This window comes from Pagrus major, chromosome 2 (assembly GCF_040436345.1).
Source record: "Pagrus major chromosome 2, Pma_NU_1.0".
Taxonomy (NCBI): Eukaryota; Metazoa; Chordata; class Actinopteri; order Spariformes; family Sparidae; genus Pagrus; species Pagrus major.
Window position 1 is genome coordinate 25,183,093 of NC_133216.1, and position 25,594 is coordinate 25,208,686.

Here is a 25,594-nt window from a genome sequence, read left to right on the forward strand (position 1 = left end):
CACCGTACCACTTATGGATATGAAATTCATAGGGGTGGTATAGACTGGCCCCTGTAACTCACACACCAAAAATCACCAGCAGGTGACGCTATTATCAACACAAAACCATTTTTGTCTAATAACTCCCACATAACATGGTGCACATTGTTAAACCTTATATCTATGTGTTCCCTGCATTCAGCTGAATTGTGTGATGTCGGCCACGCCCACTTTCACGCTACATTTCCATTTGCAAATTCATGGAATGTCGCAAACCTACTTTTTCCAACTTCTCCCAGGCAATTTCTCAGATTTACACCAAACTTTGCACACAGCATCTGTCGACCCTTTTGACAAAAAGTTCTTAAAAGATTTGTGATAGTCCAGAGAACGCCCAACATATAAAACAACAACGATAAATATGTGCTTACTGCAGTTTTCTATAAGTGCTTTGTATGACAAATGTTTTAGTTAAAATGCTATAGGAAAAGAAATCAGTGTTACTCACTGTTAGGAACATATTCGTACGTATTGAATTTGATGTTGATCTTGTCTTATGGAGTTCAGTGACAGTTGTTATTGAGTAAAATGTCAGCTTTCATGTAAATGCCACAAAATCAGCAGGACACCGCAGGGAATCGAACCCCATCCCAGTAAACCAGGAGTACCATTACCAGTGCCTTTTGCTTTTTGAGGCTACATGAAAGGTAAAGCAAAACCTGCATTAGCAACAGCAAGACTGGCAGCTATTGATATTATGCGTTTACTGCACTATAGTAAGAGCTATATATAGGCTTAAACGTTTTCAATAACATGTTTGACTTATAAAACTTCAAATGTGTATTATTGAGATTAGTGATCAGAATTATTATTACTATTTGTCATGTTTTAGTTTAAAATGCTGTTGTAATGCAGGAAACGAAACCCTTTTTATATGTAACAGTTTTTTGTGTTTTTTGGTTATTTTGTGTTTTTTTAAATATTTTTTTTAAATATTTTTCCTTTTCTTTAATTGAAAACACAATAAACAATTACAGAAAACTCCCAAGAAAACATGCACATATAAATAACTAAACATTATGAAGAACTTTTTTTTGTTTTTGTTTTTTTTTGTTTTTTATATATATATATATATATATATATATATATATATATATATATATATTTTTATTGAACACACAATATAGAATTACACACCTCTTAAAGAAACATGCACATATAAATAACTAAACATTATGAAGAACTTTTTATTTGTTTTTTTTATATATTAAAACACACAACATAAAATTCCTACAAGGAAACATGTATATATATTAAAATCACTACAATATAAACGTTATCAACAACTATTTTTTGGTCTACTGCTATTTCTTCTCTTGTCCCTAACTGTTCTTCTAGGTCGTAGATGTAAAAGAACACATGATCCCCTCATGGTCACTGAAATAAGTTGGCACCACTAATGATTCAACAATATAATGTGCTGTTTTCACATACACGTGATCAATAAGTGTGCCGTTTTCTGTTGTCGGTTGAACAAACCCTTTGTTTGTCATGAATTTGGCGACTGACGATGATCTCAAAATGTCGTCATTGAAATCTCCCATGACAGCAATTGTGTCACTTTGTGAATTCAGCCAATCAAGTAATTTGCCTAAATTTTGTTTAAACAAAGTCATGGGATAAGATAGTGGTCTGTAAATTACTGCCATCAATATGCTGTATGTAGTGCAGTGATAAACCAAACATTCTAAATTTATGTTTGGCACCTGGAGAACATTACATGCCAAATTGTCTGCACTATAAAGGCCAACTCCACCATGTTGTTGGCCTTGAATTTCTGTCAATATTGGGTTGCTGCTACTGTAGGGTTAGGGTTACTGTAACAGCAATGCAGTTAAGCTGCAAATGCTGTGTACACAATGCCAAATCGTATACATGTTGGGTCAAATTCTGCACATTCATCAAAAACACAGTAAAGGTCTGCGTATTGAATTTGTGCCTTGTAATATTCTCAACCATGAAGGGAGGCATGTTTTCAATTGCATCTTTAATTGTGTCCTTACAATAGATGGCTTTCTCCTTAAAATCCCTAATCACTAACCCTGACAAATTTCTAACCCGACTCAAAGCTACATACGCCTGTCCAGCTGCAAAAATCCTTTCAAGCGACACTACCGCTTTATCTACTGTAATGCCTTGTACTTTATGTACTGTACAAGCCCAGGCAAGCTTCAGTGGAAATTGCCTACGCATTCCACCCTTTTTAGTTACCCTGTCCTCTTCAGGTCCGATGCCCGTGGAACCCATTTCCACTGCAGAGGCAAATGCACAGCGTTTCCTCTTCTGTACGCCTACCCTATCGTCATCAAATTTAACATACACCATCTGAGGAAACCTTGTTCCGTCATTCTCTGGATAAACTATGTGTGTGACAGTGCCACACACCCCATTAACTAGACCATCTGCTACATCTAAGTTTTTAAATAACATTACACGAGCACCTTTCCCTAAAAGCAGCGTCTCATCCAGACATGTGTCGTATGCTCTGGAATGATGTCCGCTTATCAACTCGAGCTTGCCTGTTTTCTTACTGTTCACATAATCCTGAGCCTCTATCTCGACATAATCCGGACAACTCTTCAACAACTGCTGTACATTATGCTCATTTACTTGTCGATTTGTGGGAAATATGTGCAAAGCTGAGCTGTCTTCACCGGTTTCACAACGTTGTAATATTTCAATGTCGCTGTCCAACATCGGGGTACCTTTTGAACGACTTCTAACTCTGTTCAACAACTCTGCAAATACATGATCTTTCTGACGAACGATTGTTTTCAATTCCGCAATCTTGAACAACCGAGACCACAAATCAACACCTACGTCATCTAAATACAGAGCTCTCCCTTTCACTGGAGGCAACTGATAAAAATCTCCAACTGCAATTACACTAACATTTCCAAACGGGGAATAGTCACCAGATTGCTTAATTTGTCTTAATCTTCCATGGATATAAGCCAATAGTTTGTGATCAACCATGGAGATTTCATCTATTATCAAAAGCTGCAAGCTACTATATTTAGCACGTAAAGAATTCAGCTTCTCCTCACCCAATGGAGTGTAAGGTAAGCGTACATCTTTACCAATGCTAAATGCATTGTGAATAGTAGGTGCATTTATATTGTGCGCCGCTATCCCCGTAGGAGCTGTTAGTAGAACGCAAATGTCGTCCGGATCACGACACACTCTCGACAACAACCTCATTGCCTCGTACTGTAAGGCCTTGATCAAATGGCTCTTACCTGTCCCCGCACCGCCTGTAATAAAGACATGTATCGGATCTGGCTTGGCTCCATTTACCCTATCTAAGCACCACTGCCTAATCTGATAAAAAATACACATCTGTGTCTCATTCAGAGACCTAACTAAAGCCACACCGTCACGTCTGCAGAGGACATTAGCTGTGTCCACATTCAGGGGCTGCATCCTTCGAAGGGCGCATTCGAAGGCCAGTTACGTCACAACGCTGCGCGAAGGCTGTCCAAATTCGAAGGCTCCTTCAAATGCAGCCCACAAATGCAGCCTTCTTCTCCCTCTTTCTGGAGGACGCACCGCTACTATCCTTCGCGGCCTCCCATATCCCAAGATCCTTTGCGCGCCGCTGCTCAGTCCCGAAAAAGAAGAGGGAAAAGAGAACAATGGCGACATCAAGTGGCGCGGACATGACATATAAATGTAAGTATTGGGTTTATACTCGGTTTTTACTCATTTGAACATCCAACGCCAGATATGTTAAACTTCAGGGGACCTTAAAACCTCCAAATTTTAACTTTCAGTTAAAATACGTGACGCTGGTAATGCATTAGCATACGGCATAAATTAGCATTATGCCGTTAGAAGTAAGGCCTTAAAAGCCTTCACTTTCAAAATGTTAGACGTTCAGGTTGACTTATTATTAATATCTTATTGTGACGAGATTTTATTTTTACTTCGTGTACATAAATGGACCAAGATGAACAAATTTAGATTAGGCTGTGATCCCTGCTTTATTTCCAAACTGTAAAACTGTGAAGTCTAGTTAAACGTTTGGATTGAATGAAGAGCTAAGTTTAGGATCATCATCATCATCAATTATAATAATAATTATTATATTTTTGCTGTATCAGAACCCTTTTGTCTGTTGACATAACACAACACGTGTTTTACATGTCATTTTGTTTTAGGGAGCAAGGAGCAGACGGAGAAATTCATTGCCCTGAGAGGTCAGAACGACCACTTATTCACAGGGGCGAAGCACTCCTCTGCTGTTGGGTGGAGGTAAGGCAATAATAAATTGCCCATTTGTCAGTGTCCTGATGTCACTTTTTTGTAAATCTTTGCATCCCTGTGTTAATGTGATCCTGTGTTGACCTTTTCTCTCGCTTCTCTCTGTGTTTAGAATAATTATCGAAAAAATGGGCCTGCAGGGGAAGGTCGAGCCCCTGCAGGCAAAAAAGAAGTGGGACAATTTAAAGAAAAAATATAAGGTAGGTGCAGGTGTGAATGATGATGTGGAAACTACATTTTATTTGTTTTACCATACAATTTAATAAATACTTTGCTGAAAATTGCTGACGTGATTGATTTCCACTGCCTTAGGATTGCAAATATCCAGCGAGTGGAGAGGGGGTCGGCGGGAAGCCAACCGCTGCCACTTGGCCCTGGTTTGTCCTCATGGACGAGGTGTTGGGACAGAGGCCGTCCATTGCCCCCCCCCCCCCCCCCCCGTCCTGATTGCCTCGTTGCCTGAGGACACACCAGGGCCAAGTGGAGGGGTTGAGCAGGAGGAGGATGAGGATGAGGAGGAGGAGAGTCAGCCCGGGCGGAGGAAGAGGGAGGATGACTTGCTAGACCTAGTCAGGGAGGACATGAGGCTGCAGAGGGAGGCAGAAGAGAGGAGTAGCGCCAGGATGGACAGATTGCTCTCGCTCCTTGAGCGCTTGGCTGAGCGCTGATTTTTTCTTTTGACGTTCATTTATTCTGTTCATTTGTTCTAATTAGTTCTATTTGTTCAATGTTATAATTGTTTGTTATTTATTTTATTAATTAATTAAATATTGTCATTTTTCACACGTTGTCTATTCCATTTAGTATTCACAAGGTTTTTAAAACATCAAACCTTTCTTTCACTTTCTGTCCCATATTGCACCTTCAGCATACTAAATATAGTTGTTATTCACCAATGGGTTAATGTTTATTTTGTAATGTTGATACAGAAATGAATGTACACGATAGATTCGAAACAAAACAGACTTTAATGCAACAAACATAAAAACATTAAACATTAATCGGCACTGGCCAACAAATATCTCAGGAATAGTCTGTCAAGGCAGTGTGGCACACAGGCACACTTCCACACTTCTCCTCACTGAGCAGGAGTCCCTGGCAGTGCTGCTGGGTTGGATGGGATGCCACAATAAAGACCCTGGTGTCAGTGGGACATCATCTGGGGTGGTATTAAGGGTGTTTGGGGGGTGTAGTCTCCACTGTCCACCGCATCATCCATCAACAGGGTTTGCAGGGCTGACTCGATCGACGGCTGCCATGTCACTAAGAATTTTTTAAGAAAGAGGAAAGAATTATGATTTCATAATGTGAGCATAATAATAATAAAGACTTACAACAAACAAATCTATCAACCAAACACTTTAAATTGGAATAATGCCTTTAAGATTATTTTACTTGCCAACTAAAGATAGTCGTGGTCAGGGATCACCTCCTCCAGGGCAGACACCTCCGCAGACAGCTGGTCCCGCCATGGAGCACCACTGGCTGCCTCCAACATCCCCTCCCCCTCATCCTCCGGCATGACGTCCTGCAGCTCGTCCTCTGGGGGCATGATGTCACCTGCCCCCAGGCAGATGTTGTGCAGGACGGCACAAGCTGTTATGACCTGAAATGAAAAAAAATATTCATTAATTTTCATTTACTCTGCTTCAGTACTCAAAGAAACAAAAAAAGACTCCTGTTGTGTTATGACGTACCTGAGGCACAAAGGTGTGGTGCACCTCCAGCGCTTGCAGGAAGATGGACCTGAACCTGGTCTTCATCATTCCAAAGGCACGCTCAATGATAGAGCGTGCCCTGGAATGATGGACATTAAAGCGCTGGGGTCCCACACCTTGTACAGGCCGCTTGTAGGGAGTGATGAGGGGGAGGGGATGTTGGAGGCACGATACCCGCCGTCTGCGAGGATGAAGTGCCCTGGAGGAGGGTAGATAGCCTGCCTGTACAGTGGGCTGTGCCGGAGTACTCTGGAGTCGTGCACCGACCCCGGCCAGCCCACGTACGTGTCTACGAAGCGGCCCTGATGGTCACATACTGCCTGCAGTATGATGGAGGCAAACAGTTTCCTGTTCTTGTAGCAGTGACCATCAGGGCCGCTTGGTGGCTTGATCCTCACATGGCAGCCGTCGATCGCTCCAGCAGCTTTTAAAAAAGCTCTATGTCTTGCCAGCCCTGCAAACCCCCGAGTTACTGCAGCCAGGTCTTCAGCGGTCTTTGGGAGGTGGATGACCTTGTGGCGAATGGCCACCACCTCCCCAGTAACTCGGTGGACGATCCAGTGGACGGTGGAGCGAGGCATCCCAAACACCCTTGAGACCACCCTGTATGACGCCCCACTTGCCAGCCAGAAGAGGAACACCAAGGTCTCTATTGTGGCACCCCATCCGTGTCTCCGATCTTGTTTGAGAAGATTCAGCAGCACTGCCAGGGACTCTCTGCTCAGCCTGAAATCCTGCCTGGTGTCCCCGTCCTCGAAAAACCTGTCGAGGACGGGAACAGCCAGGTTGACCCTGCAGTACAGGGGTCTGGTCTGGATTGGGAAGGGAGAGGCAGAACAGGAGAAGAAAAATGGTTAATTAGACAATAGCTACATAATTTTAGTTAATAAGATAATTCTAGTTCATTTTAGAGCTTTGGTAGATAATACTAAAACTGTTTATCAATCCACTTATCAGTCCATCTTCTCAATCTGGTTTTGATGATTCATGACAAAATATTTTAATATTAAATTAAGCTCAGGGTTCTTTAACTATTAATCAATTGTCAAGGTTATATGGCATTAACCATATGTGCCGTTCTACAGTTTATATGTCTAGCATTAACGTAATGTATTGGTATGTTAATGACCCCTAACTGTTAGCTAGCTAATAATGATAATAATAACATTACTATGGGTTCAAATAACAGGTTTACCTCTCCACGTTCCTCTCTCAGCCGGAGATACACCAGCCGCCGGCGGCGCCGACGGAGCCGACGGACCCGCATCTCCTCTTCCTCCAAAATGAGGAAGATTAAAAAGAAATTTAAAACATCCATAGCCTCAAACATCTTTGTCTCCAACTCTTCTGTCTTTGTTAATTATCTGTCTTTCGCGGGCCTGGGCTGCAGAAATCGTGACGTAAGGGTAAGGGCGGGAACATCTGGTGACGCAACCAGGAAATACTCCGAAGGCTAGACCGTCCAATTTAACAACGGTTGGCGCGGCCGTCGAAGGACTCTCCGAAGGACCCGGCCTTCGGAGTCCACAAAGGCTGGGTCCTTCGAAGGATGCAACCCCTGAATTTGGACACAGCTAATGTTCCTCTTTTCTAAATGTGCAACATCTTTACTGTTTACCGCTAAATCTGGAATGCTATCTACGGGTTCGTCCACTATCTGCTCGCTCTCCCTACGTTCCTCTATACACTCTGAACGCTCCAACTCCTGCTCTGGGCACAGCTCGCACCAAGCATCTTCTACAACACCATCACTACTGATTGAATTTTGTATATCATCCAACTCGTCTGCATCTCTTTCAAATTTGCATCTGTTCTGATCAACAATTGCTTTAACCGAATGTAGCGGTTCATCACCCAATCTCACACGACCATGACCATAAAACTGCTCAAACGTCTCAAACCCTGCCGGTTTGAGCAGCCCGTCTTTACGATACGGCAGGAACAACTGCAAAATGCTCTGATAGAACAATTCCGGATTCTTAGTCTCCGAAAAGCGCACGTAGCGAACAACAGCGGGTTGCGTACGTGTTCTTTTCACAACAAAACCACAGTTATTGTTTAATTTAACCCTATTGACACACATTTCGTTTTTACTCAAAACACGATACTCTGATGCAAATCTTGCCAAACACATGTCATTAAACGTACCATCATTCGGCCTATTCTTGTATCTGTCAGCAAAATTCTTCATCCACATATCTTCATCGGTAAGATCATGTGATGATGCCTTTTGTTTTAACACACTTAAAGGCAAACTCATTCTAACTGTACTCTCCCCTACCGGCACAAACACAACTTTCCTAGAGCACTCCTTCAGATGCATGTTTGTCAATCTATACACCGCTTCTTGAGCACAAACATCCCTGTTGTGTAAATACACACTTCCTAAATTTTTCAATGCATCTTTAGCACTACTATTACCCTCTTTAGCTGCTTCCCTCTGAGCATTTCCTAACAACAACCCCATCTCCTTTTCTGCCTTGGAGATGTAAGAAATAATGTACACGACACAAGCATAGGCATCAACAACATATTGGATGTCAATATTAGCATTCCAGCATTTTAAAAGTGGTTTGTTATACTGATTGATCCAGACCTCGTTCGCCTGCCTCTTCAAAACAACATGCGTCTTCCTGCCAACACGATTGTACGCAGCCTCAAAAACAGTTTGATTTAATCCTAAATGTCTAAACAACTCTTCCACACTATCAAAACTGGCACTCTCATCTGAAAGAGCTGTTTTAATTTTTGTCATAATGGCAACTGCAATCTCTTTTTTCATGATCTCTGTTTTTTTCTGCCCCTCATTTTTGCATGCACAGCTGTCCAATTTCTGTGCTTCATCTACCTTAAATTTACAAGATTTTGTGCCGTCCTCTTCACCGACTTGACGTGAAATAAAAGTTTTTGCGGACGGCGGCTTAGGAAAATTGAAACGACAAACAGTTTTATTCTTTTTACAAGATTTTGAATGTCGTTTTGAATGTTGTTGCACAGATGTAACCATGTCCAATAATGTTTCATCCTGTGCTGGTAGTTCACATGTGACATACTGATCAATAAATTTAATGACCTCTTCATCTGTGTTTTTATCAATTATTGGGGCGTTCTCTATCCAAAAGAGGCAGTGAACATGTGGTGATCCACGTTGCTGGAATTCCACCCTATAAAAATAGTCCTTTATTTTGCCAATAGGATTAGATGGAGACATGAGCACCTCTCTCAAAAAACAATGCCAGCGAAAATCAAACATTGTGGCAGCAGTGACCGGATTGCCACGCAAAAGTTGACGCCTATCTGCCCATTCTAACTGTTCCGCTGTCTCTGTTCTACCTATCTAATACTATTGAGGAGATTTTTCCACCGTATGTCAGCTGAAGAAAACGAACAAAACCACGTGGGGACACCCAGCTGACGAACACAAGCCAACAAATCACGCTGGGCTCCCTGCCAAAAAGATGGCGTACCTCGAATAGGTTTAAGAAAACGAAACCCATCATCAAACTGCAACAACTTCTTCAAAGATTCTTCGTCATTCAAAATATTTCTGTTAACTTTTTGAGATCTAGCACCTCCTTTACCCTTCCGCAATGCTATCGATACATTTGACACAACCTGTTCTACCTCAGATAAGTACTGAGCAAAAAAGATGTATTCAACATTTTGTGCAAATCTACCATCAGCATGTAAAATCCTGTTATTAAAATAACGTGACAAAGTTAATCGATGCTGTCTACTATCACGATATGTACCAAGTCCACTAGGAAACAACACCGGGAAGCATTTTTCTTCATTTGTATGATCAGACAACAACCTGACAGGAGAGTTCCCTTCTGCTGGAGCCAAATTCAATATATCATCAAAATATTGATCCAGTGTTTCCTGACCAATATCTACAGGCATAAGACAAGTGTCCTGGAACATGCAATGTTGTTGTCTATCGTGCAGAAGCTCATCGTCCCCAACATCTGCAGATGCTTCACCACCACCATTACAATCAGTATCCGGTTCCCTACAAAACTGGTTTATCCACGCTTCATTAAACTCTACATCTTTATAATGGACATTGGTCCCTTTTAAATACTGCAAGGCCTGCCTTACGCGCGTACTATCAACAAACTGATACTCATAATGTCCTTTATATGTAAGCTTCCGCTTCAACTTTACTGGCAACAAAGATCCTTCCATGTCTGTACGTGGCAGCAAATTGCTCGTCTGCACAATATTTGCAGGAACACACGTTACAGGTCCATGTACTCCATTTTGTCCACCTTTGGGCAACGCCAACATCTTCATAAATGGAATATGCAACGCAATCAAATGTTGCTCTAAACTATTCAAACACGCCAATTCTGGTGGAATGGGACAAACTGCCAAATTGTTCAATGCACATTCAGGTGGCATTACACCTTTACTAATCTTACAATGACACGTGTTACAAATCCACAGCTGACCTCTAGCTGTATCCAACCATTTGCACGGCAATACGCAGTCTTCATTACATTTATGTAAATACTTTTCACTAATACATTTATCTGCTATTAAACTTATTTCTTTCCTTTTAGTATAATAATCTCTTTTACATTTCAAAACCTGATTCTTAAACAACCCTCTGTGGCATACGCAGCACACAAAATCTGGCCCATCTTTAACTTTTTCCCAAAACTGTTCTCTAACATAATCAAACTGCTCTGCCTTTTCTTTATTTTTTTCCCTCTTCAATTTGGTTGCTGTTATAACACACTTCTTATGCTCCAGACTTCCATGATACTTGCTTTTGCTCATGGCTTTTACATGCTGCCTGTGCACTTCACTGTCCCTATATTTCCTTTTACTCATCTCCTTAACTTTATGCTTATATACCACATTTTCCTTATATTTTCTTTTAATCATTTCAATAACTTTATGCTTATACACTACATTTTCCTTATATTTCTTTTTCATCATTTCAATAAGTTTATGCTTATACACTACGTTATCCCTATATTTCTTTTTAATCATTTCAATAAGTTTATGCTTATACACTACGTTATCCCTATATTTCTTTTTAATCATTTCAATAAGTTTATGCTTATACACTACATTTTCCTGATATTTCCTTTTATTGATTTCAATGACTTTCATCCGATGAAACACATTTGTCTTATATTTCTGTTTACCAATTTCCTTGACTTTCTCCCTATGCAAATCATTTTCCTGGTATTTTTTTTTTCGTTTTAAGTTCTTTTTACTTTTCAAATACTTAGAAGAATTAACATTAGTTGACTTAAATGTAAATGAAGTCTGCTCTTGCGTAGACACAGTACTATCCTGCTGTTCTAGACCATTATCTTCAATATTGATAACTTCTTCAGCTACACAACCTGAAGCTACAACTGGACTTAAACTCTCAGCACAAACACTACTCTCTCTACTTTGCCGTCTAAAATTGTACCCTCCAGAACAATACGCGCTCACTTTGCAGTACCTATAACAAGTCTGCATCTGAGGTTGCATGACACAAGCAACAGTCTCATAATGGTTACCGTTACAATTCTCTAAATACACTGCCTGATTGGACAACTGCCTATTCTTGCAACTGTATTCAAGCCAGCGATCCCCACAATACGTGAAAATATTCACTCCTAAACAATCTGCTGCTGCTTGAATCTCTACTTCAGTGGCCCATCTACCGACATAGCGCATTCTCGATCTACTGAGATAATCTGCCATCGAGGAATACTCGGGACGCAAAGTATATGCTAGAGGATTGGCCTGTAATTTCTTAAACACAGCTAATCTAATTTTTCTATGATTCTTCTGTGTGCCACACACAGCTTGACTAACCGCTCTAAAGAAACAATTACCATCACCAACTATCTGCTCGTTCTTACAAGGAGCCCCTAATGCACCGACCTCTGTCGATACCAGATCAAGTTTCTCCGACTCTACGTTCAACTTTTTGCACAAAGCTTGTGCAACGTCACTACGCAGCGGATTAAACTCAAGACTTTTCCTTGTCACATCGCTGACAAATACAACGTCTGAATTAACCACATTAACATCCCTGCTTTTCAACTTCTTCCGTCCACGATTACCCACTGAAATCTTGCGTTTCACACCTCTCTGACCGTTGCTGTCAAGTGTTACCTGTTCAGCCGACACTTTAAGTGCTGGCTGAAGAGGTAAGCTACAACCAAATTCAACCTCTCTGCTCTCCTCATTTGCACTTTGACTTTTGTGAGTGACACAAACACCGGCAATCTCAAACAGCTTTGGAGCGTTCATTGCGGTGGCAAATTTGCATATGTGATCAAACACACGGTCAAGGCAACTAAAATACACAACAACGCTTAACCCGTTCTCATCTACCATGCCATCTGCATCGCGTGCGTGGGAGTCAACAACGGCATACTGCCCATCTCGACCAATGATAGCACACGTGGTGCCACTCACAGTCAGAAAGCATGTGTCATATTTACTACACATCTTTCTCAAACCATTCCTGAGAGTGGTGTACACACATGCATCAATAAGCTGTCCGTCAACCACATCAACATCACCAGAAACGTAGTCACCATAGTCAAACTGAAATTTCTGTCCATCAATAATTGACTCTTTGGGCAAATCTGGAACACACAGCAGTTCAGACCTCCCACTGATGGAATTACTTTCCCGCAACGACGTGTAGAGCTCATCCCCTAACTCTACAACCTTATCCAGATCGCCAGACTGCCACGAAAACACAGAATCGATGCTGTGTTTGGCTAAAGCTACCAAACTTACAGCCATACACTGGAGCCCTCCGTTTTGGAACCGATCGTCCCCTTGATGAAAAGTTCCCCTGATGGAACTTACGTCAATATCTGGCCTTACTGAAATGCTATCCTGGACCTCTGCTGCAACACCGACATCAACAGTCTCGCCTGCAAACAATGTAGCACTCTCCCTGTCGCCATCAACTGGACACAACACGACAGAAATGCCATGGACGGCATACCACTTCGCACCTAAAGACTCCTTCAAATGACTGATGTGAAGCATCAAGTCATTAAGGCACGTGTTGAAAACAGCCACAGATGTGCCAATACTAGATGCCATCCCAGATGCATCACGCGTACCACAATCAACAACCACAAAATACTCGTTATGGAGAATAATGGCACTAACCGCACCCCCGAGGTTCAACAGACACGTGCCGTGGTTAAACAAGTGCTCTTGCAGCTTCTCGTACATCAAGGTGTCCTCATCCAGCCAATTAAAATCACTACGTGCTGGAGGAGGAATCGCTACCTGCCACTGCCTACCAAACACATTGTGCTGTTCAATCAACTTGCACAACTCCTGTTTAGCACCGCTCTTCTGCCTAGCTTCAATGTAACTGGCCAGTTTGCCACCTTCTACGCCTATGTTATCAATATCTGTCCCTTTCCATGTACACACTGGAGAAATGACATGTTGCATAACTGCTGCAACACCACATGCCATGGGTGTATTTATGTCATAAGTGACTGGTGCACTTCTGACATAAATACCAGGAACAACAGACTGCAGGGACTCTGCACACCTGCAAGAAACGGGGTTAGCGTCACACTTACCTTTGTTGGACCTTGGTGTCGGCGAGACACCAAGATCGACGACAGGCTGAAGGTCCCCCCCCCGGCGCAGCGACGACGGTGGCAGCGGCAGCGACGGCGGTGGTGACCTAGAAGAAAAAAAAAACATTAAATGATCTGGATAAATAAACTATACTACTATTATTATAAAAAGGTACTACACACACATTTTGCACAAACTGTACTAACCTCCCCCCTGGCGTCCACTTTCACACGAGCAGTTGCAGGCGGTGGCACGGGTTTCACCACGGGCAAAGCTCTCGCCGGGACCTAGAGAAGATTTTTTACAATGATTATCCAATTATTGCCGTAATACTGCAGACACGCACCAAAAAAAAGTCACAATAACTGAAATATTGAATAAAATCAAGACAAACCTTCTGGCTTGCAGAAGTCCGACGATGTTCCACTTTTGGACGCTAATGGAAGAAAAACAAAATACACTTTATTAAGCCATATTTGAGCAAAAGTCATTGTGGAACATATTGTGCAGTTTTGCATGTTGTTGTGAGTGTATCAGCAAAAAGGAGATACTAAACAGACTTCAACAAACCAAGATATACAACTTGCATGCAGTTTACCTTTGAGCTTCGTGGAACATCAGTTGATTCAGGGCTAGGAAGATGGGACGGAACAGCAGCATCCATCGCAGCCAACACTGAACTGCTGAACCAAACAGGGTTTGGCTGGATGAAACAGTGCTGCAGTGCACTTGCGTCAACCTGTGAAATACATATAGAGAACGACTGCTCTGTCAAATCGCCATCATCTTCTCAACAATCATGTCAAAAAACAGTCCAGGTTCAATTGAACCACCCTCTCTGCACCAGAGGACTGCTCAAGTTCCTCAGGTGCTCTCCTCTGTAATGACAAAATAAGATATTCTGTATTAAACACCCTGTCAACCATTACAGAGGTCAGCTGATCAATATTACATCAACCACACCGCTACAATGTGTAAACAATTACCTTCCCACCCTTGCCAACAGCTGTCCACCCAAAGGGGTTTGATGGACGAGGTACGGTGACCTGTCCCGTGACAACCACCTTTGGGACGACGTGCCTACGAGGCGGCGATGTTCTGGGAGCGACCAGTAGCTTTGGTCTTGGAGGCTGCAGTTGTTCGAACGCAGCCGTCCACAGCAGCTCAGCTAGAATGGGCATGCCGTCACTATCGCTGAGGTGAACCTGTGAAAATAACAAAAATGAAACAGATTAAATGATATGGATCTGCAATAAACTTGTCATTCAACTACAGAGAAAGTGGAGATGACACTATGTGTTCTACTTACACCATCTCTGCTCCACAGCTCACGGCGGTTCATCGGGAAATGCTCAGCTGTAGGGAAGTACCTGACACCTAAAACAGAAAAATAACAAACATTATTGTAATATCTCTGTATGTAATATCTAAATTTTAAAGGAATGATTATGGAAATTATAATATTCATTCAAACAGTCTGCCTAACAACATATCATGCATCATACATGGAACTGTGGTCGAACTAGTCTTTTTAAAGCTTACCCATACGTGCTGCCACACGGCGGAACTCTTGACGCATGAAGTCTTGCTGAAGGACTTCAGCGGCCAAACGAGGTGGGAAGTCTGCGACACACACCTGTAGAGCAAAGTGGTTGTTAATAACAAATACATTTTGTCTGAAAATGCCATAACTAATAATATAAATATACATTATTCTGCAACAGTTCATACAACTACATTAACTATGGTAATATATCAATACATACAATAGAAAAAAACCTACGTTAGACCATCGATCGCAGGCAGCGTGCAGGAGCTTAGCGAAGTCTGCCCCTGCCTCGTCGATGGTCCTGCTGGATGTCAGGTTGTTGCTAGGTGCCAAGACCAGGACTGCGTCAGGAGACCGAGGAACAGCAGCATGCAGCAACTCGGTCCTCAGCTCCCTCGCACAGCCCCCGGGCGTGGACATGATGCCAAAGGAGAGGGAGCCCTCTGGCATCGGGACAAAGCCATCTGCAATAGCACGCAGATGGGAATCTCCTACAAGAAGAACGAACTGGAAAAAAAATTGTACTGTTATAGAATGAAATGCACTAATTATTACAAGTGCTGTTGTTGTTATTATCATTATTTTACCTTCTCGTCAGGGAGTTGGCGTGGAATGACCAACTTGTGCTGTCGTCCCGTCAGTGACGACTTTGGCCATTGTCGCACAGGGTTGCGGTAACCAGTACCGTGCTCTATTAATACACAGAGAAAAAAAATACATCAAGATCACACTGTTAATGAAACCTTACAAATCATGTAAACACAACACACCTTGCCACTAGGCAAATCTATACACCATACAAGGAAAAAATGTACATACGTGCAACAGAGACATTGGCGGACTGCTGCGGTTCCACGTCAACCGTTCGCCGTTCTGCCATGCGTCTTTTGGCTGCCTCCGAACGACGATAAGACTTGCCCCGTGGCATCTAATAACATATAGACAATTGATTAATATTGACATTACAACCCATCTTTAGCCTGCAATAATTGGACAAATACATCTCAAACACACATTTAACAAGAAACCAGTGATGGAAGAAGAAGTATGAAATTGTTACTTAACTTTAAATATTCATACACACAAAAATACTACACTAAAATGGTGATAATTTACTTTAACCCTTGTATGATGTTTGTTTCACCCCCATTACTTTGGTGTTCCCACTCAAATTTGACCATTCTGGTTTAACTGCTCTTACAATAACATTACAAAAACACATCATTCAAACATAATCAGCACCAAATTCTATTTAACACCTTTTAATGCTGTAAATAATGTTTCTAACTAGCAGTGAACATCAATAACTGCAGTGAACATCCAAACAATAGACACTGAAAATTAGAACAATCATCAAAACACAAACCAAATTCACAGAACATCAGAAATTTGAGTGAGTGAATGTGTGAAAGACAGACACACAGAGAGAAGAACGAAAATAATCTAGGATCCTTTCATTTCCTGTGCCAGTCATTTTGACCAGGAAAACACAGAAATTCTTTTCATGTAGCCATTTTACAATAACATTCTCCCAAATACATGCTTGCTGTATGTATGTATGTATGTATGTATGTATATATATATATACATATACATATACACACACACACACACATATATATACATACATATATACATGTACACACACACACAGACACACACCTTTTTCTCTCTCTGTCTGCAGTGAAGCATTACAACACCGGCGAAGTTCAAAATTGTGCTCCAGCCAATCATGGCGGAAAACGCCTCGACGTTGAAAATGTACTCCCGACAACCACCGCGCGACAACACCAGCGAAATTTGAAATTACTCGCACCAATCGCAGCGCAATAACGTAGTTGTTTACCATTGCGTCGATGTGACACTTGAAATGACTTGTGATATTAAAATAAATGAACATTGTCTAAAGACTAGCACTGCTAGTAGCTTGTAGCTGTGTTAGCAAACAAACCGAAGGCACTCATATGCTACCAAAGACGTGGTTATAGTCCCCAAAGGCACTCATATGCTAACAAACATGTGGTTATAACTGTGCTAACAGCCAACCACCTCTACTATGACAACAGGGCAGCTGGTTACAGTAGCTACAGCAGGAGAAGGCTCGGTAACGTTCAGCTCGTTTAGAACAAAGCACCCAAAGGTTTCTGCTGCCGAGCAATGCTAACAAAGTTTGCTAACTAGCTCTGTCATTACAGCAAACCAGCCAAAAGTGTTAATAACAGCACTGATAATACTCATTTCCAAACCATATACACGCAATTAACCTTACTAAAGTTAGCAGTATTTTAGAGAAATTCAGAACTACACATTCAACATTACAGGTCGATGAGGCAGCTAGCCTGGATGTTAGCTCGTATCGCGGCACAGAAGCCCTCTGTGTGCCGCGACGGCAAACAGCGAACTTAATCAAAATTAACTCACCGTGTTGAGCAAGTTGAGGTTCCTTGAAAGAATGCTGCTGTCTTAATCCGAAAGGTTTTGGAAATGTATCTTTGTAAATCTCGGTGTATGTGGTGAAAAATCAGTAGAGCCAAGGTAGATGAGTCTGCACAGGACGGAATCCAGATAACAGACAAAGACATTCAAACGTTGCAGCTGTGACGTCACGTTCTTTTCACGACGTGATTGGTTGATGCGTTCAAATCCATTTCAAAAGCTAAGTCAAATCAAAAGTAAAAAAATACAGAAGTAAACAAACATACATCCAAATTTCAAACAATAACTTTATTTAACACCACAAACACGAACAGGAACATGAACATGAACTAATAATATATACAACATTTACATGGCAGCAGAGCCAGGAGGAGCTGCAGGACCGCCACCTTCTGCTCCTACAACAACATAAAACACACAATCAAATAACTTATTACACTTCAATTACACTCACATATAAAGGCAAATTTAACACTTACCGTCCTCACATGCTGCCAGCATCTCTGCGTCACTGATTTCTGAAAATACCCACAATCACCATTCTGTTACATGAAGTCATTAAGTTATTCCCACACTTCATTTCCATACACTTATATTGCTAGCTTACACAGTAACTCTACTTACCAGCACTAACGCTGTACTGCGCTTCCTACACAATGACCATACTTACCAGTTGTAACAGGCTGCAGCTTTTCATTGCACTTCTCCAGCTGTGCCTGCAGCTGGAGAAGTGCAGTGCCCTTCTTCTGGCACTCCCGCCTCAACATTGCCACCTGCTGGGAGGCAGCACTGGCCTTTCGCTTGTGCCTCATAGCAATGCTGATGCTCTCCTCGGCAAGTTGAAGGACCTGACGGTAGCGGTCATCAGGTTGTACGGCTGGGTCGAGACAACCATACTTCAACATACACAACGTACACAAATTTACCTAACAACACACACAAATAAAACAACTCGCACACTAACACACATTACACATGTATTAAAGAAAAAGAAAAATATGTTGACTGAAATGGTTCGTCAAGCTGTAGCCAAATCATATTCCCAATTTGTAAGTTCTCATACATGTTACACACCATTTTACTAGATAAGTGCTAAAAAAATTAAAAACATTTACAACCTCACCCTACACCATGTTGTGTAGTGCAAAAATGACAGTTGAATATTTGACCAACACTGTTTTGTCGTAAGATGATCTAAAAAACTATTGTATTCACAGTTAAAATGTTTTTTGTCTTTTCAACGTCATTTTCTATCTATGAAATCTATTTGTGCCTTTTCTTGCCAAGCTTCTCTCAAGTTCTACTCTTTTACATAATCAACAATCTACACAAATTTTCAGAAAGCTATTTTTCTACTTCTTCTTCGCATCACTATTAATTATTATTATTAATAATATTGTTTAACGTGAACCTCTCATCGTTTCACATAAAAATACATCAAACAAACAACAACTTTAGCAGCCCTGTCAGTGTGAAGGGGAGTTATGACGTTTCTGTCATCACTAACATACTGTTAGTACTCAAGGAAGCTCTGACGCTTTGTTGTATATGTTATAATACAAGATTTAAGCATTGAGCTACAAACAGGCAACATTCATGATTTTGTACAGTCAAACTAACCAGAAACTTCTTATTGATAATTATAAAGTTTCAGGACGTTCCTCTAACCATGATAACGCACAGTGCCACAGGTAAGGGAGAGATGCTGATTGAAGCCATTTACACACATACACTGCACACAAAGTCCAGACGACAGTTGTTAATTCACACATGTAGCACACAACATGAGAATCTCCGTGTCACACGAGTTCTCACGTGCTGACTGAACTCAATTGATAACGTAGCAGCGAGACGAATCCTTGCTAGCTAAGCATCTACACTATAGCGCCGCTCCGTGCTGACATCCCGCTCTGTGTGGGTAACTGCACTGTCATTGGTCAGGCGCAAACACGCTGTTAACGATACAATTGGCTGTACAGTTCAAAACTCTGTCAATAAATATCAGCCAACAGTTCTACTCTAATCTACATTGATCTCACAAGTCGCCTCTGTGAAGTTTGAATCGTAGCGACCGAAAACTTTAATCCATGCATTACATTACACCACTCTCACTCAAAGCAACATAAATAGGCACACTTACAGCAAAAAGACTAAATTTGTCCCTGAGCTGCCTGATCTCAGGGTCCTCGCTGTTGGGGAGCTTCGTTGGAGAATTTAGAAAGGCCATTTTCTGTAGAAAAATACAACCCATCCACAATTATTACATATCACTCAATCACAGCACTAACAACACCAATATTAATATTACTTGTAAACTGCACTTTTTAATTTGTGTTCACCCAACGCAAACGTTGCCACGTCATAGCTGACGTTAATCAGATAACTAGCTAACCAGCAATAACTTGCAACATGAGTAGACACTTTCAACACAATTTCCAAAAGATAAAACAACCTAACTTAACAACTAGCAGTGTTACTAATAGGTATGTGTCGTTGTTAACCTTTAATATTGTCATATTAGCTGTTGTCTTACAGGTGAATGAGAGGTGAGGTACTTACCTTTTATTCCGCAGAGAAAAAGACCGGCAAAGCAGAGGTACCACGAAATTTATAGCCTGCTAGAACATGGGAGTAGACGTTTTTCAAACAACCTATCAGAAATCTCTGGAATCCATGGAGACAACGTTGACTGACAATCACGTCGCACTTGACGTAACAACCATACGCAACCAAACGCAGCCGAATCGTTGTCTTCCACAACTTGTATCGAAAGTGCCTACTTCTGACTATATACCACTTCTTGCATTTGCTGCTAAGCAAAGTAAAACCACACTTATGAAAAATAATTTACATAATGACAATATGTTCTACTCACGTTTGATGTGCGTTTGCTGAAGGAAAAACGATAAATATTCTCAGGACAGTGCTCGCAAACGAAATTGATTGCGAGAACATGAAAATGACGACACCCTGTGATTATTGCTGGAGAAATGCAACACATTAATCAATCTACAAATGACATGGCAGCGCACGGTATTTGGTTGCTCAGCAACAGCGGAAAGTTGTCAAAGTGACGTCAGCGAAAGAGTGAAAACAATAGCGACGAGATAGCGATAACTAGCAAGTAATTTCTGAGATCTGGGAAATTTACCCTGTTAAGAGTGTACAGTTACCACATTCACACTGTCATTTACATGCGGGAACGCTGAGCTAATTCTCCGCATCCGCATCCGACTCTGATGCGCGCCTCCGGAGGTGGTAGCCTGTCAGAGGCGTAGTCGATCTGACAGTCCGATAACTAAACATGTCGTTCACTCAACAAAATACAGACAAATTTCCCAAAAAGCAACTTTACAGGACAAAACACCAGTGACGTAGTAATTCATACCGTCTTTGGCAACTTATGCGAGTAAAAAATACCGCAGTTATACGTCGAGAAGTGTCTTTCAGCCTGTCGGTTCGACACACTCTTAGTGACATGTCTGCCAGAAAAACAACGTCAATCCCCGCCATAACACTCTAACTCACAAAGTCTTTGTCACGGTACCGCGACGATTATCCCTCCCTTCACTTCAGTGAAGTTTCCCCCAGAAAACAGCCTCCCTCCCCACGACAGAATGAGTCAGACAGCGTCATGTTCACTGATGGCGATTATGTTATTATGTAATTTAAAACGCAAATCATCACTTTGTCACTTTCCATGACGATTGGTGGGCGAGGACGTCAATGTCAACACATTAAAAGACATCTCTATGATTTAAAACAGTCAGCGAGTATACTTTCAAATTACCAGGAGGACACCGGGGAACCACCTTGAGAAAAACACACACGTCATCATTATGACGTGCACCGTGACGCACCTTTTGCAGGAGGAGTGTCGGCTTGCTGTGTGAATTACAGTCTGGTTAGTCCTTTACACTGGAGGTGCTGGCCATGTGTGTACAAACAACATCGGACAATTGGCGAAACACATGAGTCTCCATATAAAAACGGTCAGTGTGTAGTGCAGTGTCCTTAGTGTGTTGTGTAGTCCAGTGATTTTCCTTCAAAGTGTCAAAACAATACAACAAAAGCCAGACACACAAAAGCAAAGACAGACAAACACACACACACACACACACATACACACACACACACTTTCTCTCACACATAACACACGTAGAAATGTAAGTACCTCCTCCTACACATTGCAGATGAAAAGTGTCACTGTTGTGTTTGGATAACATGTATCATATTTAAGTAAACACCTTTCCATGGCACCACCCACTGCAAATAAGAAATCAGCCTCATATCCATCAATCACACTTTATTTATATAGAACATTTCAAACAAATAACATGTAGCTGCAAAACTATATGTTCAAATGCTAGCACAACCATCACTGTTAAGACCAAGGCGACGCAGATAACAACTTACTGATAAACAGGGCAAAAACGTATTTACAGCTTCTTCTGATAACAAACATAATCATTTGGAGCTGTCTTTAAAAAGGAAATTATGTACATTCTTTAATCTGACACTACATAAAACACAAAACACTGAATATCTTTACAGTTCTATGATACCACAATAAACTTGTTCTTCGTGACCAATACAATTTACAATCACAATCAATAAAAAGCTAAGGACACTCCCAGCCAAGATTAACAGTGATGACATTGGACTCCTCCCAGTTCTCAATTTAAACTCATTATATCTTCTTACAAGCAAACTGCACATGTCAAAGCCTTTTCACAGCAACTCTAAATGCAAAACTAATGCAAAGGAAATACAAGTCCTGACAGTATGAAACACGCTCATCTGCAAAATCTTTTCAACCTTTATTAACTTGCATGACTCCAAAAACAGCTCTTCAATGTAGACAAATTACAGTACAGTAAAATAGTCACACACTAGACTTATTGTACGTAGTTGTGGTAAACTACTAAACATCTGAAATATAACCCAATGCTTGGAAGGAGAAAGGCACGGCGCTTGTTGTTATAATCACTTGCAATGACATGTCACTCTCCTCTCATCTTTGCAACACTCTCTTTCTGCTAGAAGGGACAGCAAGTTGGTGTTTCATAGACAATGTGGTCCTGGTGGTGCTGTGGAAAGAAAGCAGTAAAGCTATTCACTAACTGTGGAGGAATCTGACAATACTACTTTCAACACATTTCAAGCTCTGCTCAAACATTTTGCCAAACATCTATTCACAGCTGTAATGATATTTGTCTTAAATTTTCTAAAGAAAGGATGTGCGCGCCCCGACAGCAGCACGCTGCAACACCAGCACGCCCCGACGCGCGTGGACTGCGAGGGCCCGTTCATCGCTGCTTGCAGCTTTAATTTATTTGTTTTTCTTTGTCGCAAATGATCGCATTTTTCACTGCCTGAACATGGATGAAAACGCGATTTTATTTGGCAAACACATTAGGCCTGGCGAAAAATTTTATAATCTGTTGTCGTTGTGAATTTTCACCACTAGGTGGCGCTATAATCAAGGAACATGCGTTTTGGCTAATAACTCCCACATACTTTGTCGCACATTCAAAAACCTTATATCCACGCGTTCAGTGAATCTTGCTGAATCTCCTGATATAGGCCACGCCCATTTCCGCCTACCGTTTTTTTTCGCTAGCTCGCAAAATGTCGCAAACCTACTTTTTCGAACTTCGAATTATTATTATAATTATATTATGAAATTATAATTCTTGCCTCTTTCTTAAAAAAATTCTTAGTGACATGGCAGCCGTCGATCCGGTCAGCCCTGCAAACCCTGTTGATGGACGATGTGGTGGACAGTGGAGACTACACCCCCAAACACCCTGAATACCACCCCAGATGATGTCCCACTGACACCAGGGTCTTTATTGTGGCATCCCATCCAGCCCAGCAGCACTGCCAGGGACTCCTGCTCAGCCTGTTTTAATATTGTTTTTTTTGTTGTTGTTAATAGTTGTAAATTGTACATAATTTTTCTATTTTCTATTCTATTTATAATAATCTGTAAATAGTTATTTGTGCTGTAATTTTGTAAATAGTTATCCTTTGACAATAAAAGGACAAACTCAATCCCTTGTTGTCCCTGAAAAGTAGCACTTGATGCTGTTTGCTAACCCTGTTATAAATTGTACTTAAGTTGTAAATACTAAATGGAATAGACAACGTGTAACAATTTAACAAGATTTTAATATAAGAAATATATAACAATAAAAACATAGAACTAATAAATTAACAAAATAAGAGAACAGTATAACAATATAGTAACAATACAAACAAAAAATGCATTATCGATCGGCCATCCTCTCGAGCAGACAGAAGAGTCTCTCCATCCTCTCTCTGCTCTCTCTCTCCCTCCTCTCCTCTGACTCCCTCTGCAGCCTCATGTCCTCCCTAATTAGCTCCAGGAGTTCATCCTCCCTCCTCCTCTTCCTGCTTGGCCCTGGCTGGCTCTCCTCAACATCTTCCTCCTCCTCCTGGTCACCAACCGAGGCACTTGGCCCTGGTGTGTCCTCAGGAATGGAGGCAATTAGGACAGGGGGGGCAATGGAAGGCCTCTGTCCTAACACCTCATCCATGAGGACAAACCAGGGCCAGGTAGCAGCGGTGGGCTTCCCGCCTACCCCCTCTCCAGTCGTTGGATATTTGCAATCCTAAGGCAGTGGAAATCAATCACGTCAGCAATTTCCAGCAGAGTATTTATTAAATTGCATGGGTAAAACAAATAAAATGTAGTTTCCACATCATCATTCACACCTGCACCTACCTTATATTTTTTCTTGAGGTTATCCCATTTTTTTTTTTTTGCCTGCAGGGTCTCGACCTTGCCCTGCAGGCCCATTTTTTCTAGAATTGTTCTAAACACAGAGAGAAGCAAGAGAAAAGGTAAACACAGGATCACATTAACACAGGGATGCAAAGATTTACAAAAAGTGACATCAGGACACTGACAAATGAGCTATTTATTATTGCCTTACCTCCACCCAACCGCCGCCGTATGTTTGGCCCCTGTAAAAAGGTGGTCATTCTGGCCTCTCAGGGCGATGAATTTTTCTATTTGCTCCTTGCTCCCTAAAACAAAATGAAATGTAAAACACGTGTTGTGTTACGTCAACAGACAAAAGGGTTCTGATATAGCAAACATATATTAATAATAATAATAATAATAATAATAATAATAATAATAATAATGATGATGATGATAATCCTAAACTTAGCTCTTCATTCAATCCAAACGTTTAACTAGACTTTACAGTTTTACAGTTAGGAAATAAAGCAGGGATCACAGCCTAATCTAAATTTGTTCATCTTGGTCCATTTATGTACATGAAGTAAAAATAGTCTTGTCAACCTCTGAACGTCTAACATTTTGAAAGTGAAGGCTTTTAAGGCTTTACTTCCAACGGCATAATGCTAATTTATGCCGTATGCTAATGCATTACCAGCGTCACGTATTTTAACTGAAAGTTAAAATTTGGAGGTTTTCCAAGTCCCCTGAAGTTTAACATACCTGGCGTTGGATGTTCAAATGAGTAAAAACCAAGTATAAACCCAATACTTACATTTATATGTCATGTCCGCGCCACTTGATGTCGCCATTGTTCAGTTTTCCCTCTTCTTTTTCGGGACTGAGCAGCGGCGCGCAAAGGATCTTGGGATATGGGAGGCCGCGAAGGATAGTAGCGGTGCGTCCTCCAAAAAGAGGGAGAAGAAAGCTGCATTTGTGGGCTGCATTTGAAGGAGCCTTCGAATTTGGACAGCCTTCGCGCAGCATTGTGACGTAATTGGCCTTCGAATGCGCCCTTCGAAGGATGCAGCCCCTGAATTTGGGGAAACTGTTGCTAGAAACTGTTTTTTATTGTGATCAACAGCTCATATGTGTGCTCTATCAAAACCAGGCCCTATTTTGTACAAATGTAAAACGACTTCGGTATAATTTGATCTTGAACGGAAGTTGCGATTTGTTACTTTTGACCCACCGACGGGGCGAAAGTAACGGGGGTGGGTCAAAAGTAACATAATGGTA

The 25,594-nt window shown here is 41.4% G+C and overlaps 2 protein-coding genes across 2 annotated transcripts; both read right to left on the reverse strand.

Moving 5' to 3' along the window:
• Positions 1–1,373: 1,373 nt before the first annotated feature.
• Positions 1,374–10,913, reverse strand: LOC141020199 (uncharacterized). Its single transcript, XM_073495272.1, is given in 4 exon segments — positions 1,374–1,848; positions 1,850–3,437; positions 7,593–9,356; positions 9,359–10,913. Coding segments are annotated over 4 exon segments (5,382 nt in total).
• A 461-nt stretch (positions 10,914–11,374) lies between these two features.
• LOC141020208 (uncharacterized) lies at positions 11,375–14,262 on the reverse strand. Its single transcript, XM_073495284.1, has 5 exons — positions 14,197–14,262; positions 13,805–13,885; positions 13,598–13,704; positions 11,478–13,566; positions 11,375–11,383 (listed from the first exon to the last, which is right to left on the reverse strand). Exons 1-5 carry the CDS (start codon positions 14,260–14,262, stop codon positions 11,375–11,377), a joined length of 2,352 nt encoding a protein of 783 aa, XP_073351385.1.
• Between the last annotated feature and the right edge of the window lie 11,332 nt (positions 14,263–25,594).

Bases quoted from the DNA above. Each gene is read 5' to 3' on its own strand.
- LOC141020208 (XM_073495284.1), bottom strand. From the start codon at position 14,262: ATGGATGCTGCTGTTCCGTCCCATCTTCCTAGCCCTGAATCAACTGAT. The intron at 13,886-14,196 runs GTAAACTGCATG...AATCTTCTCTAG, and splicing joins ATGTTCCACGAAGCTCAAAG to GTCCCGGCGAGAGCTTTGCC. The intron at 13,705-13,804 runs GTTAGTACAGTT...TTTTTCTTCTAG, and splicing joins AAGTGGACGCCAGGGGGGAG to GTCACCACCGCCGTCGCTGC.